Genomic DNA, 19145 nt, shown 5'->3' on the forward strand with positions numbered 1-19145 from the left:
GTCTACAAACTGAGGTCATGAGCTTTCTGATGTTTGCAATGTACTAAACTGTATGAGTTGATGTGATGTCATTTTCTTTGGGCTGTATCTGAACTGGGCTTGTTGTATCCAATAAATTATTTTTCTAAAGATTTTTCAAGTGCCGAAAATGTTTAATTGAAAAATAAAATAAAAATAAAAACTCTGGTGTGCTTTCTTCTCTCCAGATGAGTATCACCCATGCCGAGAACACTGGGATGCCAGTCTACATTTCCCTCCACACCGTGTCACTGGCTGCCCGGTGTAAGCCACAGGGCACCCTGGCTCCACGGGGCCACGAGGGCCAGACAAGACAAGACGAGCTGAGATGTGTATTAGCTCCCTGCCCTGGAGGCACACTGCAAGTTTGCTGGGGAGGGACGGTAGGGGGGGGAGGGAGCTCTGTAGCGCAAAGATGACTGGTTCACTGGCCGCCTGCAATGTACTGAAATAATTCCCTTAGCTGCACAATTGGCTTGGACATGGAGCATGAACCGATGTATGCTTGCAGACTGGGTGAGCTTCTGTGCGGGGGTTGGGAGGGAGGGAGGCGGGGGTGGGAATGAGGGGGGGGCTTGGATGCAGATGAGTAAATAAGATGAAAGAAAAAGAGATCAGAGGAAGAGGGGACTTCCTTATGGTTGTCTGAAGGACGCTGTGCTTGGGAGACTGCAGTGACCACAGGAACATTTAGCTCTTCTCTTCAGCGGAGCCTCATTAAGTGCTCTGGCCTCATCACTGTGTCTGCCAACATTATGATGTCTAATAGGCTTGATTGGTCTTAATTGGCTCTGATAAACAGTGAGTGGCTGTTGACTGAGTCTGATAGCATCCGCCGTGGACTGGTAATGAATTGACTGAATTGCATCTGTTTTGGAGGTAGGAATGCATGACTGGATATTGCATAAAAAAAGCCTCCACCTGCAACCAATGTCGGGACAGAACCAAAAGTCATTACTAGGGAAGTAACGACTCATTTCACGATTCGACACGATTCACGATTCTGCTGACAAATGACTAAAACACATTCCTTTATTTACAGTATATAAACTGTGCAAAACAACAGATGTGTCCTTTAATCAAAAGTGCAACTGAAATTGTATTTTATCTTAAATAACAAAAATCTATAACAAATAATTAGATTTTAAAACAAATCCAAATCGAAATAACTAAATACATGGGGAAAAAAATCTCTTCAAACAAATGTAGTGTAATGTAGTGACATCTGCAGTCAAACAAGAGAAATCTAAAGTAGGCTACGCACCAGACTGTTTAAAAATTGCATCGCGATTCATTTTTTAGCTCAACCGGTTGTAATCTTTACACATTTATATCAATTTTTAACCGATTCACGATGCATGGTTGCATCCCTATGTACACACTCAGACATGCACAACCTAATCCTGTTGCAGTGAGTGCAAGCAATTTCTACTGGCCGTTAGTGCATTGGCGGTGTTCATGCAGGATGATGCATGGTGTATTATGACGAGACATTAGCCTATGCACAGACACTCATAACAATGAAAGTGCCAAGCTAGGACATCACAATAGCTGCGATTCATTTCCTGGGCAGTCCACCACAATAGCCTGGCAGAGTGGGATCTATCCAAGCACTGCATTAGCCCATTACTCTTAAGGTAATGGCTGCACTGTATCTGCGCCTTTACATTGTGTCTTTGCATAAACGTGTGCACTGCTTTGTCTGTCTCTGTGTGTGCTAATGAGCTTGTTTGCTCACCTGTGTAACATGGATGACCCTGGCCCGCATATTCCCCATGCGTGTGTCTGTGCTCTACATCTCAGAGTTTCGGATTGAATCTATTGATTTTCCACTGTTTGTTTACTGATACATCAAGCCACACTTGGACAGCCAATGATACACGGCGAAGATCATACTATCCATCACATGAGTACTTCAGCCTGCGTCAGCTTGTGTGCCTCCCTAATTGGCTCCTAAGCCTCTTAAGTAGCTGCCGCTGCTCAAGTGGTGTAGGCTGGCCTGGATAAAGAACATAAAAACAGGACAGAGTGTACAATCACAGTGTCCAACATTACTGAGCATTACTGCCTCGGACGTTATAGTGCACTGCAGAGGCTCAGCACTGTGCCCATTATGCACATGGAGAGGCAGGGACACACGCACGCGCACGCACACGCACACGCACACACACACACACACACACACACACACACACACACACACACACACACACACACACACACACACACACACACACACACACAAGGGAGATAGGATGAGGTGTGGCTCCCCTGGCGCTCATGGAGATTTGGGTTACTACAGAGAGCAAAGAGACACAAATCAGGACAGCACAACTATCACAACAACAGCCTGACTCTTTAGAGCATGCACCTGAGGGACTGCTGACACACCCACACACGCATACGCACGCACACACACAGTCGGTGTATGAAGAAAAAAAAAAAAACAGGAGTCTGGTTGATATAGAAATCCATCCCAGCAGTGAAACTAGTTCCTATAAAAGGTGTTTTTCTCAAAATGAGAATGCAGATGCAGTTGCCTCCACTGGGTGACCAAAGGTGGACAGCTTTTAAGACTGTGAAACCTTTGCCTGTGCCAAACACTGTCTGCCCTTTTAGAATACATGTGGCTTGTTTGGTCTGACCAAAAGAGAATGATATAACACAGAGAAAAGTAATAAATCCTCACATTGAAAAAATAAACAAATAACTAAATGTCTTTTTTTTTTGTCTCCAAGTTTGGGAGGCTGCAGCCTACTCGGTAGGCTAATTCATGCTAATAATTCTGTGCATGTTACAAAGACATTTTTGCCACAAAGAGCCTCTCTACTTGTTCTGTGGTTTACCACTTTGCGGCCGTTATTGGGGGTTTTATTTTCTTTGTCAAAGCAACAATGAAATACTACCTCTGAGTGCTCATTCAGCGCTCTGACAGTGTGTCAATTTTACGAGAAATCTGACATCTCTGATCAGCCTGCAGACCACATACGATGATCTTTTAGAATTTTGTAAAATGAAAAAAAGGAGGACAGGAATTCAATCTACGCTCAGCTATATTATGTTTTTAATGCAATTAAGAATTGGAATCAAGAGGGCTTGAAGAGTGAAAACTTATCATCAGTGGGTATCAAAACGATAACTTCAAATGGATATCTTCAAGGATATTGAATTGTAAATCACACTTGTATGACATAAGGGACTGCGCTGCGAGTTGGTGCCTCTGTGTTTGTGCGCATGTCTGTTTGTCTGTGAGGCAGCGTGATAGTGCTGGAGTCAGACAGGAGGGCTCGTGAAGGAGTGGTAGCTTATTTGGCTGTGGCTGGCAGACAGAGAGACACTCAGCAGGGAGTAGTGTGCTCTGGCTTGATAAGCGCCACGGGGGCATAAGCCTCATCTAGCAGTGACTGATCAAAATGAGAACCCAGCCACAGCGACTGGCTGGAGATCACACTCACACATGCAAATCCATCACGTGCACAAGCAGGAACTCACACAGAACTGTGTATTTTATGTGGAGTTCAGATATATACTTTATTTGTGACATGGTTGCTTGTCACATAAGAAGAATAAGTATATGGTATCAAATCCCTGTTTTTACTGTAGCATCTCTCTTTTTGAGAAGCTATGGTGAATTATTAAATCATGTAGTAGATGCTCATGGTTTATTTTTTCATCCTGAAGAGGGCAGTATTCCTATTAGGGGGGGAAAAAAAGGGTGATATTATGATAAAAAAACACTGAGCAGTAAGCAAACAGTGACATGTCTGAGAATTGCATGAATTCAAAGGAACTCTGCCAAAGAAAGTAATTAGCTTCTGTCTCACGTACGTAACGACTGTGTTTGTGCAGGACCTATCGCAATAATATTACCTGAACAGTGATTTGTTGGTCCTGGTGATGATCTGTAATTGGTTGAAACTTGATAAAAAAAAAAAAATCCATAGCTATGTATGTGTGAGCGTGATGGGTGTTAGCTCCAATCCTTTGATAACGTCAGGGAGATTGAGAACATGGCAAATGTAATATTGGTCAGGCACAAAGGGAAGGACATGTATATATTGTAAGCAAGGGTTTGAAAGAAGAAGACATGGATAACCCATTCAACCCCCTTTTTTTCCCATCCCTCAGCCCTCTTTTCCACATGGCAGCTCCTGCCTGCATGCAGAATTCAAGGCTTAATGGAGGGGAGCTAAGTCCCTGGCCACACAGCGAATACGTGCTGTACGTTCTCCAAGAGATGCGGTGGCGGTGGCTGCGTGTGTTGCTTTCGTGGGATTGATTCAGGCACAAAGCGCGGAGCCAGCGCCGTGACGGCATCTTGCCGGTGGCCTGACTGTCACAGACAGAGCCGAGTCCTGTTCAACTCACTTAACCTTTGTGCTGCAGTGTTCACTTTTTTTTACTTGTTACCAGCAGCACTTGGGCTGGGTATCGCCAATGATTTCCCAAATTGATTCGATTCCGATTCACAAGGTCCAGATCCAATTACATTTCCGAGTCGATAATAGTCGATATAAATTAGGTTAGGCAAATTTCAGTTGCAATAGCGAATTTGCTTGGATATAAAAGAGCTTCTCAGAGAACTTATGCTGTAAATTGTACAAGCAAGAAGCAACACTCTAATGTGTTATTTTATTTACCAGGTTACATTAAGAATTGACCCCCCAAAAGTTTGTAAAATATAAGGTACTTTTCCATTATGAAAAGACATATATTAAAAGATCAAATTCTGGTATTTATTAATCAACATCACATCACTCAAACATCAGTTTAAAATGGAGAGTTGATTTTAACGCAGCCATAAGCAAAAGGAGAGTTGACTAGATAAACCAGGTGTGACTAATAATTATTTATGGAAAGCTGACAATAAGAGAGTAAACTGCATACTCTCAACACCCTAAATACAGAGATAATCTGTCTGCAGCACCTTAGATGCCCATTTTAATCTCACATTCATATCGTTTTAGGTGGCGTTTTCTCATTAGACTTACTTTTGACGTTGAGATACATGGACTTGCTGACATCAGCCCCGACGTCGTTGCTGACTCTACACAGGTAGAAGCCACTGTCTTCTTCCAGCACGTGCTTGATGAACAGAGAGCCGTTGACCAGCACCTCGATCCGAAAGCCTGAGTTGAGGACGATGGGTTTGAACTGAGGGACCCCGGCGCCTGTCAGAGAGCACAGAGTGGCTGTTGATCAGACTTAGACCAAAATACAGGAAAACAAACACTGGCTAGTTAATACGTTACTCCCTTTTTACAGAAATGTCTGAAAGTTTACAGCTAGCCCAATCACAATCCCTGAAGTTCAAACACTACTACAATATGTCTGCTATAAAAAAAAAGGGTGGTGCATCAATTTTCTATGAGCTTATGCGATATGTCAACACATGGTCTTAAATTAGCGTGGGGAAAAATACATTGTGAGGGGTTATTGAAGAACAACAATGGACCATATCATGTTGACATACACAGCTGTGTGTGAGATAACTCACATTTCCTCACACATTACAATATTGCACTATTATGCTACTTGCACACTGGTTACTTCATATTTAATATTTTACATATTTTATTTTGTTATATATACTATGTACAGTAAGTAGGTTGTACATTTTATTCTACACTTGTACAAATGTACATTCTACATTCAAGTATATATTTTTTCAATAGTTGCTCTGGCATCTCATTCTTTATCTTATTTATTATTTCTAGTATATTTCTTGTTTTTTTCTGTATGTGTGAGAGTGAGTATGTGTGCATGCAAGTAACTTGCTGCTTGTAACCAATTTGGGATGAATAAAATCCATCTATCTATCCATCTATCTATCTATCTATCTATCTATCTATCTATCTATCTATCTATCTATCTATCTATCTATCTATCTATCTATCTATCTATCTATCTATCCATCTATCCATCTATCCATCTATCTATCTATCTATCTATCTATCTATCCATCCATCTCATCATCAGATAGGGACTGTGAACTTTTCTTGTATTTTCTTTGTCCATTCTTAGTTGTCTTAGTTATGGTTAAACCTACTGTAGACATTCATCTTGTTTAAAAAAACAAAAATGACGATACCAGTAAAGTAATACTGATGCCAATAATATTGAAATGGCATTTTATGCATTTATTTTATTAGACGCCACAGGCGTGTAGTATAGTCATACTTTTGAACATTTTGGTGGCATCTCAGCACACTGAACTGCCAGCTCCGTCAAATACACCACCCTGGACTTCACCACACCACAGACTGTATGGGTTGTAGCTGCTGGGGTAGTGGGCCAATCACAAGTCGCATAAAAGCGAAGAATGCTTGAGGTGATTGGCTGTGAGCAAAACCATAGAAATTATCTTTTTAGATCTGGGTACAAAAATGATTGAATGCAGGTATCATTTGACTGGAGAAGTCGTAATACCACTCAGTACTGGGTTATTCGGTCCATACCTTCAAGGTATTGAGTAACGATTCCCAGCCCTAACTGTCCCAGATGCCAACATTTATTTATTGATTTATTTTTCATTGTTTGCTGACAAACTTCTAAAAACTGTTTCAGCACTTTATACGGTTACAATGTATTCATTAGTGGAGATACAGGGGTCTGTGGGGTGGGTTGAGGGGGTGATGGATGTCTGCAGCCATGCTTTTGGCTCTGTGAGCCTGAAATCAGACACAGTGGTGCTTCGGACACAATGTTAATGTCAGCATGCTAACATGATCAACATGTAATGCTAATAGCTGATGTTTAGCAGGTATAATGTTGGTCACCATCTCAGTTTACTGTGTCAGCATGCCAACATTTCTTATTAGTACTGTAGTAAACACAAAGTACAGATGAGGCTGATGGGAAAGTTATAAGTTTTGCAAGTATTTGGCCGTAAATCAAAAGTATTGGTCTAATTAAAATTTTGACCTGACGATGGTGCTAGAGGAAAAGTCAGAGTATCACCAAAGTCATCAAGATTAGCTTTAGATAAGCATTGTGTTAACAGTTATAGTGTATGAGCCTCGGTCATGAAGTAAGCAACGAATGAAAGCAATAGATATTCATATCCATACAGATCCTGTTTGTTTTCAGGAATCACTGTTATTGTGTCCAGCCAGGATGGGATCATGTAAATGTAGCAGTTACATAATCTCCCACCTATTTCCTACTTCCAGCGGAATGAAAAGCTCTTCCTTGAACTGCTGCTGTTTCTCGTCTCACAGCGCTCGTTTGGACTTGAGGTGGGTGTTGTTATGCATTCAAGCTCAGGGCTGTGGACATTATAGTTTGTTGTGTTGGCATTGGCAAAAAGATGATCTAGCACAGAGAATACGCTTGCCGCAGGACAAACAATCTTAACATACCATTCAGCATGGTTGTCAAAAGAAAAGACAAGGCAAGTTATACAGTTCAAAGTCCTTGTAAACCTCTAACACTTTCACCGAACCTGGAAGGGACAGTGTGTTACTACAGTATGTAATATGTGTGTATGCACATGCATATTAATGTGTGTCATGCTGTGCGTTTACCTTTAGAGTACTCCCACTGGATGGTAGGAACAGGATAGCCTTCAGCTGAGCAGTTTAGTATCACTGCTTTTCCATAGATGCCATCCTGGTCCTTAGGTTGCACCACAAATTTGGGAGGAACTGCAAGTCAAGAAGCCATTAGATTACAATTATTAATTTCAAAATCAAACATATATGTCTACTGATCGCTACCAGCTTACATTGAAAGAAATCTCTCAAGGTCTTTCACTAACCAATCGTCAGTGGGAAGAGTATACATTTTGGCTCATAGCATTTTTTTATTGTATCCAGGGAGAAAGATCAAGGACCAATATTACCATACAGATAACAGTTGGGTGAACAACTTCAAGTCATTTAAAGATATGATACTGACACTCACCACTATCTTAACTGTCACCAGAATTCACTTTGAGTGAGTCCCTAAAACCTTTAGTACAGTAGCAAACAGGGCCTGAAATTAACACCCGACCACGTGCCAAATGCGGGTGAATTTTGCCATTGGTGGGCTGAACTGTCAGTCTACCTGCCGCGTTGGCGGGTAGCCAATGAGAATTGAGTGATTCATTAGTTGTTTTTTGCCTCTGTTGTTCTTTAACATTTCAACCAAGTCCTCCAAGTTTCCTTGGAGCAGAGGTGGAGGAAGAGGAGTGTGTCTGCTGCTCTTTTGTGGACTCAGAATAGCAGTCAGTACATGATAACTGTCTGCGACAGGGGAAAGCAATAAATAAAAAGATGAAATATATATTCTAAGAGTCATTAATTGCATTGATTAATTTGTTAATAACTTGACAGCACTTCAATGTGTATTCTGTGAGTTCAAGAACGATGCTCGTGCATTTCCTGTATTTCACCCGGCTGGTAAAAAGGTTGCTAGTGGATTTTATAATCCATTAGCAACAGTGGCTGGTTGCCAAAAAAGTTAACTAAAAGGCCCTGGTAACAAATCATATAAGACACAAAGATCTCTGCTTGTGTATTACACTTCAGTGCCTTCTCTTTTCCCCTCATCACCTCCACCCCCATATCTCTCACCCGTCCCCCCTTTCTCACCTCGGACGATGAGCTGGCTCTGGTGCTCTACGGCGGCGGCCTGGTTGCGTGCAATGCAGGTGTAGTTGCCGTTGTGCATCAGTGTGAGGTTGGAGATTCGCAGGGAGCTGGTGAAGTCGATGTTGTCTATGGTGACGCCCAGGCTGGCTGCGATTGGCCGACCGTCCTTCTGCCAGGTGATGAAGACGGGTTGGTCGCCGGACATGACCACGCAGGGGATGAAGACTCGCTGGCCGATGGAAAACCGAGGGAACTCAAACGGGTGGATGGTAGGTGGAACTGGGGATGAGACAAATTCAAATTCATTTTCACGTCAGGAGGTTTACATTAGACCTGTGGGTTACATGCCTATTATTTAGGATTAACAACCGCAAAATGATCATAGCATTTACATACAAAAAAAGGCAACATAGGCCTATGGCTGAGTACTTTATAAAGCACTCCCATAGCAACTCATTATTCACAATTCTCTCTTTATTACCTTGTTCCAGTATATAAGCATTAGTGATTTTGCAGAAATGAGAGAAATATTTCATTACCTCTACCCACGTAGAGCGGAATTCTCACTCAAACTGCATGCATATAACATTCTCTCTCACTGTCTTTGGCTCTCTGGGGACACTGTAGCCGCCGTGAGAACCAGATGCTTTGAAAAATTAATGATTTAAAATAACATTGGAATAAGCTGCACTTCAGCGCTTATTTAATTCACAACAAAATAGGCATAATGGGCTCCTGGGGATTCCCTCTCGGCAGCGGTGGAATGCTAAGCAGCCGAGAGGCAAATTAGCCGAGGCGGAATGGCGGCATAGCTTTGTCTACGCTGTGTGATTTCCCCCTCGCACACTTGTTAGCACGTCAAGACCCGCCAGAGAGAAAGGGGGGGATGCCCATTCGACATCACAAATTATGCAACGTCATTGAAGAGAGAAAGCCATCTGAGGTTATCATCATCTGACTCAGCTCAGCGCCGCTGCATATTCAGATGAGCCCCTGATAAACTGGCTGGGATGATGGAGATGGTGCTTTGCTATCAGTGATGTGAGTGTGTTTTTTTTTTGTTTTTTTTTTACAGGTTGTGGTTTACAAATTTCCCTCTGCATATCTGTGTTTTCTGCGACAAGGAAAGGTAGATACTGAGGTGATGTTTTCATGTATCTTTTAAATGCGACGAACAGCATGCACGCCAGATGGAAAGACAGAGGGTAAGACTGATAAAGTGATTCTGTCTTAGTATCCACAGACTGAGAGATTAATGATGGAGTTGCCATGAATGTACTGGAGTATGATACAGTGTGTATGTACATCTCAAATAAATGGCCTAAGATGCTTATTTGACACTTGAGATCCTGATGGAGTACCCGTGATTACACACAGCTACAGTGCCTAAATCTTAGGCAATTTCTCTAAATATAAAGTCCAGGCTTTACAATCCAGTGTTGAGTCATGAACTGCAGTTATCAGAAGACAGATCAGATTGAGGTTCATACCTTTCACAGTAACATAGACGCTCTGGTGTGTGGAGAGCTGCGGCTGCACCAGCACGTTGCATGTGTATTCTCCTTCATCCACATCCTTCTGCACATCAAAGAGCTTCAGGGTGCCGTTGTTCTCAAAGGCCCGCTGGCGGTGGTTGTATGGCAGCAAATTGGAGTCCTTGTACCACTTGATGGAGTAGTACGGGTAGCCAATGACACGGCAGTGGATGTACATGTCCCGCCCAGCGATGGCAGTGAGGTTCTTCATTGGTCTGATGCTGGCAGGCCCTTGAAGGACACATTGGAGAGACAACTCTCTTAAAATGATTTTGAGGTGGGGGGGTGGTATAAAATATCGCTGTGCTGTGTTGTGTGTGTTTCAAGACATCACAAGCATGCCTTTTACATGCCTTGATCAATTCTGATAGGAAGAAATACAAACATTGCCAAGATGTCAGACTGTCCGATATCCTTGTAGTAACTCAAAGAACAGGAAACCCGGCTCAGAATCATTACCAGCGGACCCATTCTGCTCAGTTTTTTTGCCTTGTCAGAACCAGGGACTTGTGTACCCTTCTATGGGAGCTTGTAGTGAATATTACATTGCGCTCCCACCTCTTCTGGGCCGGCTGTGATTGCCTCTGACAAGCATTAGAGTGAAATGTTCCCTTTCCCCACTCATGAAGCTATTATTGAAACCATTACTCATGTTGCCAGCTTTCGCACACACTTGTGAAAAACCAACAGAATAACCAATAGGCTTCCATAGCTCAGTGTCTATCAGGGAAATGGACTATTAGGCTTCTCTTTAAAGCACTATGAGGCTCCGTAGTGTACTTTGAGCACAAGCATATCCTAGGTTGCTACTCTCTTTAGCACGATTAAGGAGCCAACGATGTGAGAAACAGTCATTACACTTTCTCTGCAACGGCACCTGTAGAGATTTATCTTCATTGCTTAGCTGCATTCGGCATCCATGAACCCTCGCTTAAGGGCTAGAGGATCGCCTTATTTAACCTTACAACATGCAAGAATGAACACAATCAAATTAAACCAACCAGTGTACAGAAAGTACCCTTCCCTCTCCACAATAGAGAAATACTAATAGCCTTGCACCAAGCACAGAAAGCTTGAGTGCCCCAGTGTTACCGCTACATGACAACAGCAAGCCAGCCAACCATGTCCCTGTAGAGAGCAGATAGAACTACAGTCATACACTGGAGCTAACAGTAAATCAGCCTAATGGCATCCCAATGCAAAGCTATCAGCAGGTGTTGGGTAGGAAGTGGGCATTATAAAATGTAATGCTGACAACGTTGACGGATGAGTACAGGATGCTGTAGAAGTATCTGTTGTATTATGAGCACTAAATCTACAATATCAGGTTTCTAAATGATAAAAAAAAAAAAAAAACTAACACATCTGATCGCTAACAATAAAACCTGGTTGACAAACATCTGCACATCCAGGCACTTTTAACGTAGCCAATTGAAAAAGGTATATAAAAAACAGAATAAATCAAGACATGTTGATGTGTATATGTGATGGTGTGTTGGAAGAGTTGATCTGACAAGCACCTCTTACGTTTATTCGCGCCTGGTAGGAGACTGTCCCGGCCGAGTTGTTGCAGATGCAGCGATACACCCCTCCGTCGGGCACCTGGGTCTGGCTGATGTTGAGGTGGCTGACCACATGGCCCTCGCCGTTGGTGTAGTGGGAGATGCGGTGGCGGCTGTCCCGTACCACTGGCTCGTCGTCCAGAGTCCACGTTATCCGGGGCTCCGGCGTGCCCTTTACCGTGCACGACAGCGACACAAACTCATTGATGTTGTAGACCTTCTCACTGAATGAAGCCAGAATCTTGGGAGTGCCATCTGGGCAGTGAAGGGAGATACACATGGCAATGTAAATTGTATTATTCTGCACGGATTAGTGTCATATTAGATAATTTTTCAAATGAGAATCTATTCTGAATTTCTTTTCATCGCAATACGTTCATGTCTGCTGTATAGAGAGAAGAATCAGAGTGTAAAGCAGATAAATACAGTGCCTTTCTCTGGCTGCACAACATCATTGATTATCAATGTTCTCCTTACATTGGCGTGGTCATGGGAGGCAGACACTGCAGCAACCCAGCTTGTGGAACAGTATGCAAGCCTCTTTCAGAAAATCTAATAAAGCTGAGCTGTACTGCAGCACTCAATCCCACATACACAGTCTGGATTTGAACACGAACACACAGCCACATAGTTTGGATTCACATCAGCATTAACAAATACATGTAAACACAACATAACAGTGTATTTCCTAGGTTTGTGGAAGGCTTAAGTGCACGTATTTGGACAGGGGTCCAAATATAAAAGTGTAATGTCAAATAATTTTGGACAATTATTATTACCATATCGGTGTCTAAAAGGTTGGAAAAGCTTGAGCAGATAATCAATAAATATTACTCAAAAAGCTTTTAGACAAAACTTGCTAAATCATTAGATCTGAGACAAGTCATTTAGTTACATAAAATTGGCTTAGGTGGTGCCCAAAATGGCTCGGGTGCTGTGCCTAAGCCTTATAATGATAGGGAAAACCCTGCACATAATGTAATGTATAGTAACTGCTCCCACCCACACATCTCCAGTGAGATCACTGTAATTTCTGACCTTCCAGTATGACTTGAACAAAGTCCTGGGCGGACATCTTGCCGTGTCTGGCGAAACACTGATAGGCTCCTCCATCACTCTTGGCCATACCAGCCATTACCAGGTTCTCCCTGTTTTGGCCTGTCATGCGAACGCTGTTACTGGGGTAGATGAGCTCTCCGTTGCGGTACCAGGACAACTGGTACTCCTCAGAGCCGGTTACGCTGCAGGACAGCGAAACTTGGCTTCCCACACTGCCCTTCACCTTCCGCGGGCTCACCACGACTTTCAGGGGCTCTGTAGGTTAGGGAAGTAAGAGGTCAGTGGCTGGTTTTTGAAAGAAGATTGGAATATTTGGCCTCATTTGTTTTTTTGTAGTTTTATCATCAGTATTATTTTGCCAGTGAAGGATTAAAAACGCTCTGTGAAGCATCTTAAACATCTGAATCAGCATCTTTAGATTCCCAACTTGTCCCTGTTTTGAGGCAATATACCACTGATAAAAATGAACCCGATGACTAAACACCAGCCCATGGGCACTGACCTTTCACCAGCAGCCTGCCAACCACTTCAGCATTTCCATACGCATTCCACACCTCACACACATATGTGCCTGTGTCGCTAGGCTGGGCCCTCTCTATCAGCAGGCCTGTCACACTCTGTCTGAAGCGAGTGTCGGGCTCTAGCGGCCGGTTGTCCTTTAGCCAGCGGTATTTGGGTGCGGGGTGACCGGAAGCCTTGCAGGGCAACTCCACTCGATGAGACGACATCACCTCACGACGCTCAAAGCTGTCCAGGATGTGGGGTGCTGAGTTGGTGGGATCTGCATGGGGGAAAATAGGGTATAGTGAGAGAGTTATCCTTGTTGTCACTTCTGAACAATTTCCAAAACCACATTTTGACGCATACTGTATCACATACCAAAGGGAGTTTAAACTGGGATGATTATTTATCCCTGAATGCTGGTTTTCTGTCTAAAGCAGGGGTCTTCAACATTTTTTAAGCAAAAGACCCTTTAACTGAAAGAAAGACGGAGCAGGGACCCGCTACTACATATATTGTATAAGTCGTATTTAAAAACTGGGCCTACAATAACGTGTAGGGTGGCCTAAGGCCTTTAAAGATACCTTTTTAGTGCATAGAATACTAAGCTATTAAAATAATAATTGTTGGCATCATTTTATAATGTTAAACATCCATGTGGCACAGAGGTGCCACGAGCATCCCCCAATCCGAGAGATACTCGTGATGGGTATCTGCTCAGACTTTAGACAGCAACAGAATACAATATATTGTGTTTTGCGACATGTGAAATCGGTCCCTTTAAATGGTTTGAGGTAAGGGAGGGCATTTTCTGTCCTGAAGCCGTCCCCACAAACTGTGTTTGCACAGTTCTGATGACCTTTATCACATGTCATCCCCTCTTTAATTCATGTGTTCTTCCTGTCACTCTCTATTCTATTCACTTTATCTAGATCCTTTTCTACAAGCACAGATTTATTTCCATATGCTCCTCTGTCACTTTGCACTATTTTTGAAACCGACCAAGATCAACAGTATACCCAAATGTTACTTGTGTTGTGTCATTTACAGTGAAGAATACAGTAAATGCCTTATAGATACAGCTATATGTCAGGATTTGGTGCTGATGCACAATTTGAACGGTGCACAGATTGGTGTTCCTCTTACCTGAGACAATGAGGCGGGCACTATTGCTCTGTCGGGTCTCTCCTGTGTACCGATGGCGAGTCATACACCTGTAGTTATACAGCCCGTCTTCCATTTGCACATCCAGGATATACAGGGCTCCCGTGGATGTGATGAGAAACCGTGACACTGGAAATAAATAAATAAAATATATTAGGTCACTGCACTTCATTGATGTACAGTAGGGTGCAATTTTAAACAGCTACAGTACAGCTCTTAATGAAACCAACAATGAAAGCAAAGTAACATTTCAAAAATGTTGCCCCACCGCCCCAAAACCAATCAATGTGATCCTGAAAATGCCCACTTGGATGAAATGCACTGTGTCTCCATGTTTTTCCAAAAGCGGTGTGTGAAAACAGTGTGTGCAACACATGAAATGAACAAAGCATCAGTTGCCTCCAGATTTCATCACAGGAGACAACGAGCATTTTTACAAACAAACAATATTCCCCAGTCATACTGTGTGGATTCATTCGTATGCGCTGGAATCACTACCTTACACATTCTAAAAGAAGACTATACAGAAAATCCAATTTTAAAGTCTCTTAGCAAATATTTGCAAGTCAAGTGAGGTGCGCGGCTCTGTGTGGTTGCAGTCACCAAACATCTGCTGCAGCCCATTTAGCTCAGCACAGCTCGGAGGCGCTGTGACAAGGCTGTGTGTTGTGTAGCAGTGTAACACAGCTCGTTATCATGTAGCTCATCGCTTCGCTCTCTCTCTCTCTCTCTCTCTCTCTGTCTCTCTTGGGAGAAACTCTCTCTCTCTCTCAGTTTCTCCTTCTTTCTCTGCTCCAGCAAAAGTGCAGGGAGCCGGGGATCACAGAGCGCTTTGATAGGGCATGGCTGCGCAGGTCGGTTGTGCTAATATCATGCTAATGTTATGCTAATTTGCGTGAACACATGGAAGTAGAGAGAGGTAGTCAGTGTTTATGAGGAGTGATGTGTGCTGTAGCCGGTGGCTGCCGGGTATTTCATGTCACAGATGATGGAGAAGCCAATCTGGGATGGGGATCAAATGGGGCCGCCGTACGGCAGGGGATTCTGGCAATATCGGTAGTGATATCATAATGCAGACTTTATGGAGTGTTGAATTACTCTCATTTAGTCCTGTCATGACAGTTTAACACAGATTAAGGCTGCTGGTACAGGGCCCTTGCATATTGCATGCAAGGATAATGGAAAGAGGTGTAAAGCGCAAGCTATGATCATTGTGTTATCTGCAACATCTCAACAATTAATCATTAATTAACTGCAAACATCTTCAAAATGACATTTGGTCACTGCCGGCCTCGTTATGTTTTGAAAATCACAAGTCTTTCTCTTTAGGGAGACATAACTATCTTTTAAAATGAGCTTTAGAGAGATTTGGGGAAAACAATCCTCAAGCTTACAGTCGCAGGCAGCTGATGGAGTGAATGACAGAAGATGACTTCCAACGTGTTTACAGATTACAGTAATGGTGCAATGAGAAAGGATGAATGAGAGGACAGAGAGAAATGGGGGGAGAAAACAGAGAAGGAGGAATGCACAGGGGAGGGTGGTGAGGATTGTGAGCAAGTGATGACCTAGTTAGAAAAGAGAGACCACGGATTTGATATCCTGAGGGCTTTCTTGAGCTTGTGGTCGAGATATTCTCGTGTGTGACAACCAATGGTAAAAGGAGGGGGGACAGGAGAGGTAGTCTGTAGTCCTTAATCACATAACCACAGAGACAAGCAAGAATATTACCAAATTTGAATTTAGTTGGTTGCAAATGCAGTTCATTTTCAAGAAAGGAAGCAATTAAGAGAAAGCAGATATCAAAGGAAAACAGCAGAGCAGGCTGTCTCTCCTGTCTTTCCTTTCTCTTTTTTCCATCTTCTTCTCCCTTTTTTTTCTCTCTGAAAGTTGTCTGGCATCAGAAGTTGACAGGCTTATGAATGAGAGGAGCTTTCATTAGAGCAGACTGGCTGTCACTGTGACAAAAGGCCAGGGTTGGGAGACAGGAGTATGCCTGTGTTTTAAATGCACGGTCCAACAGACACGTATACACACTCACACGTTTACATGCGTACGTGTGTGCTTGTCTCTTGTCTACCGGCCAATCAAACTGGCTCTGGATGATTAGTAGAATGGGGTTAATTTAGTGGATGATATGCTGGCCTATGTTTAGTATTGGAAACATTGCACTTTTCACTATTACAACGGAATAATATGGTATAGTTTAGGAAAAAGGAATAGACACTAGACGCCAAAGGAGACTTTAAGCGTCAATAACAAAGCCAAAGGCACATGACCAAGCGTCCGTATTTGATGCGATGGGAGTGAGAATGTGTTGAATACTTATAGAGGTAGGAGATAGTTAGCATAGCTTAGCATTAATACTGGAAGTGGGGGGAAACAGCTAGCCTGGCTCTGTGAAAAAATACGTCTGCCTACCCACCAGCACCTCTAAAGAGATATAACTTGTGAATTAATGAGCTTTAGAGGTAGATTTCTTTTACCATTTCTAACCTTACCAGACTAGCTGTTTATTTTGGTTTCCAGTCTTTGTGCTAAGCTAATCTAGCTGTGTCCTGGCTTTAGCTTTATATTTAGCGTACAGACATGAGAGTGTTATCAATCTGTTCATCTAACTCTCAGCAAGATAGCAAATATGCATGTATCCAAAAAACGCAACCGTGCCAAACATCCACCTGTTTCTTCACTTCATTACTTGACTGCTTAGAATAGAGTTTGACACCTTACACTTTTAGTAATGTATGCCCAATTCCCTGAAGTAGCCCAAAGTAAAGTAGCATATTGGTACTGTGTTTTTCATTCTACCCCCTCTGTGCAAACACAGCACATTATTATCAAGCGTATGAACCTAAACTACTACGACTACTTCCTGAGCTCAACTAAATGTGTACAGCTTCTACAATAGGTCTGCTGTAGTTGCTGACCAATCTAGAAGTTTAGTGAAGACGACACTTGTGTTTAGAATGCTGTAATCTGAAATGTTAAGTGTCACCATTTGGAAAAGTTGCTAATAGACCCAATCACAATGTTTGTTTCCAATAACTTCTGGGTAGAAAACCCCCTGTGTCATGTACATTGTACATACAATTGAATGGCTCTGGGCAAACATGGATGTGGAACAACTGGATATACTCTCGTCTCCTTCATCTAAAATGCATTTTTGATGTTTTTATATGTCAACACTTTGGTTACGTTAGCCTGGAGAGCTAATGTACCTGTTAGGCCTGTAAATATTATATATACAGTCTATGCTTGGGCCGTACACTAAAGAAAATGACACCACCCAAACTAGAAATGGTCGACAGGTTGGACCTCCGTGTTTAACTATATATCTTTAAACTAACGGCTGAAAATGAAAACAGAAATAAACAAGTTTAAAGAATCCACATATCTCCGCAATTCAAAACAACCAGCCATTTGTCATACCTGGAAGTGATTTTTGTGTTAGCGCACACAGTGATTCGGTCTATAACAAAAGCAATCAGAGCATCTTTTCAGCAGGAGGTAAATTAACATGTAAGTGAAACAGATGGTGCATTTTTAGACCACTGCAATGAGAACAGGAGGTAGAAGTGGTTGCTGTTCATTTAAAATATAAAAAAAAATGTCCAGGGCCCATTGTAATTAATTACATTCTTGATTCGTGGGTAGAGTCCATTTCTTTCTTCCAAGCTCAGACAGGATCGATTGTCTCACACAGAGATACAGGCCTACAGGACTGGATTGTATTTGCATGTCCTTGTAAGCTGAGGGCATTTCTGTGTATGCTCCTACCACTGCAGTTATGTCAAATCCCACTGGCTTGTGCACCCGCATATCAAAGTCTTTGCGTGCGTCGACATACTGTATGTGTTTATATGCGTGTGTGCATGCGAGTGAGTGTGAATGTGTTAATGCAGCATACTGCTGCATGGAGGAATGGTCAATAATAACGATCCGAGGCTCTCCACTACGCTTTTTCCCTGCTCCACCTACTGCATACTATCACCGCCTGAGAGACGGCATCCACTGTTCTTGCAGTGTTTGTGCGTGTTAACATGCTAGACATATGAGCATGCGTTTGTGTCCACACCTGGATCTATTAGTGTATATTTCTAAAACTGTGGCTTCGCTTCATCCCAGGTGGCTTGCTGGACCATCAGTCGTCTCCTCTTCCCTTCCTTGGGCCGCCCAGCTGCTTTGGCATCGAACACAAGTCCCTTTCTGTGGATCCGCACTAAATAGCTCCAATTAATCCCCATATAAGCCCCATATGAGCCTGTGAGTAGACTCTTTGGTCATTCAAATTGGGAGACTTTGCAGTTTTTCACTGAAACCTGAATTGCGTGCGAGACATAATAGAAAACAGTGAGAAAAAGGCTGAAGCACATCCATATTGCAACGCAATTGTTCCACTTTGCACCAAGGACAGTTTGAACTGGTGTGGATGTGTTATCGCTGGACACACAGGTTAACGTGTGACAGGGACTAAGAGAGAAGGATTTCCGATAAGGTTGAACACAGTGACACATGGTGACACAGCTGAGTACTTGACCTACGCTTGCTGGGCGACCATCTGCCCCAAAACAGCTGAAAGAGTCACTGCGGTTGCCTGAGTCATTTCAATATTCTATAAATGAGACATGAGTGGAGGAAAGATGAGATGGGAGGAGGGGGAGGAGAGAGAGAGAAAAAAATAAAGGATCAAGAGGGAAAGAGCACCTCTGGGATACAACCACTCTCTGTCA

General features: G+C 42.8%; 1 protein-coding gene across 5 annotated transcripts in view; it reads right to left on the bottom strand.

Annotated features, from left to right (window-relative positions):
* dscama (Down syndrome cell adhesion molecule a) overlaps positions 1-19145 on the bottom strand; it is a 113671-nt gene that overhangs the window by 33294 nt on the left and 61232 nt on the right. For all 5 annotated transcript variants that reach the window (XM_039777637.1, XM_039777640.1, XM_039777639.1 and 2 more), the window contains 8 exons: positions 14398-14544; positions 13253-13531; positions 12730-13005; positions 11650-11946; positions 10085-10360; positions 8595-8873; positions 7545-7664; positions 5010-5189 (listed from right to left, as the gene is read on the bottom strand). In XM_039777637.1, coding sequence (XP_039633571.1) covers positions 5010-5189; positions 7545-7664; positions 8595-8873; positions 10085-10360; positions 11650-11946; positions 12730-13005; positions 13253-13531; positions 14398-14544 — 1854 coding nt within the window. The remainder of the gene's footprint in view (positions 1-5009; positions 5190-7544; positions 7665-8594; positions 8874-10084; positions 10361-11649; positions 11947-12729; positions 13006-13252; positions 13532-14397; positions 14545-19145) is intronic.

Source organism: Perca fluviatilis, chromosome 16, assembly GCF_010015445.1.
Source record: "Perca fluviatilis chromosome 16, GENO_Pfluv_1.0, whole genome shotgun sequence".
NCBI classification, from domain to species: domain Eukaryota; kingdom Metazoa; phylum Chordata; class Actinopteri; order Perciformes; family Percidae; genus Perca; species Perca fluviatilis.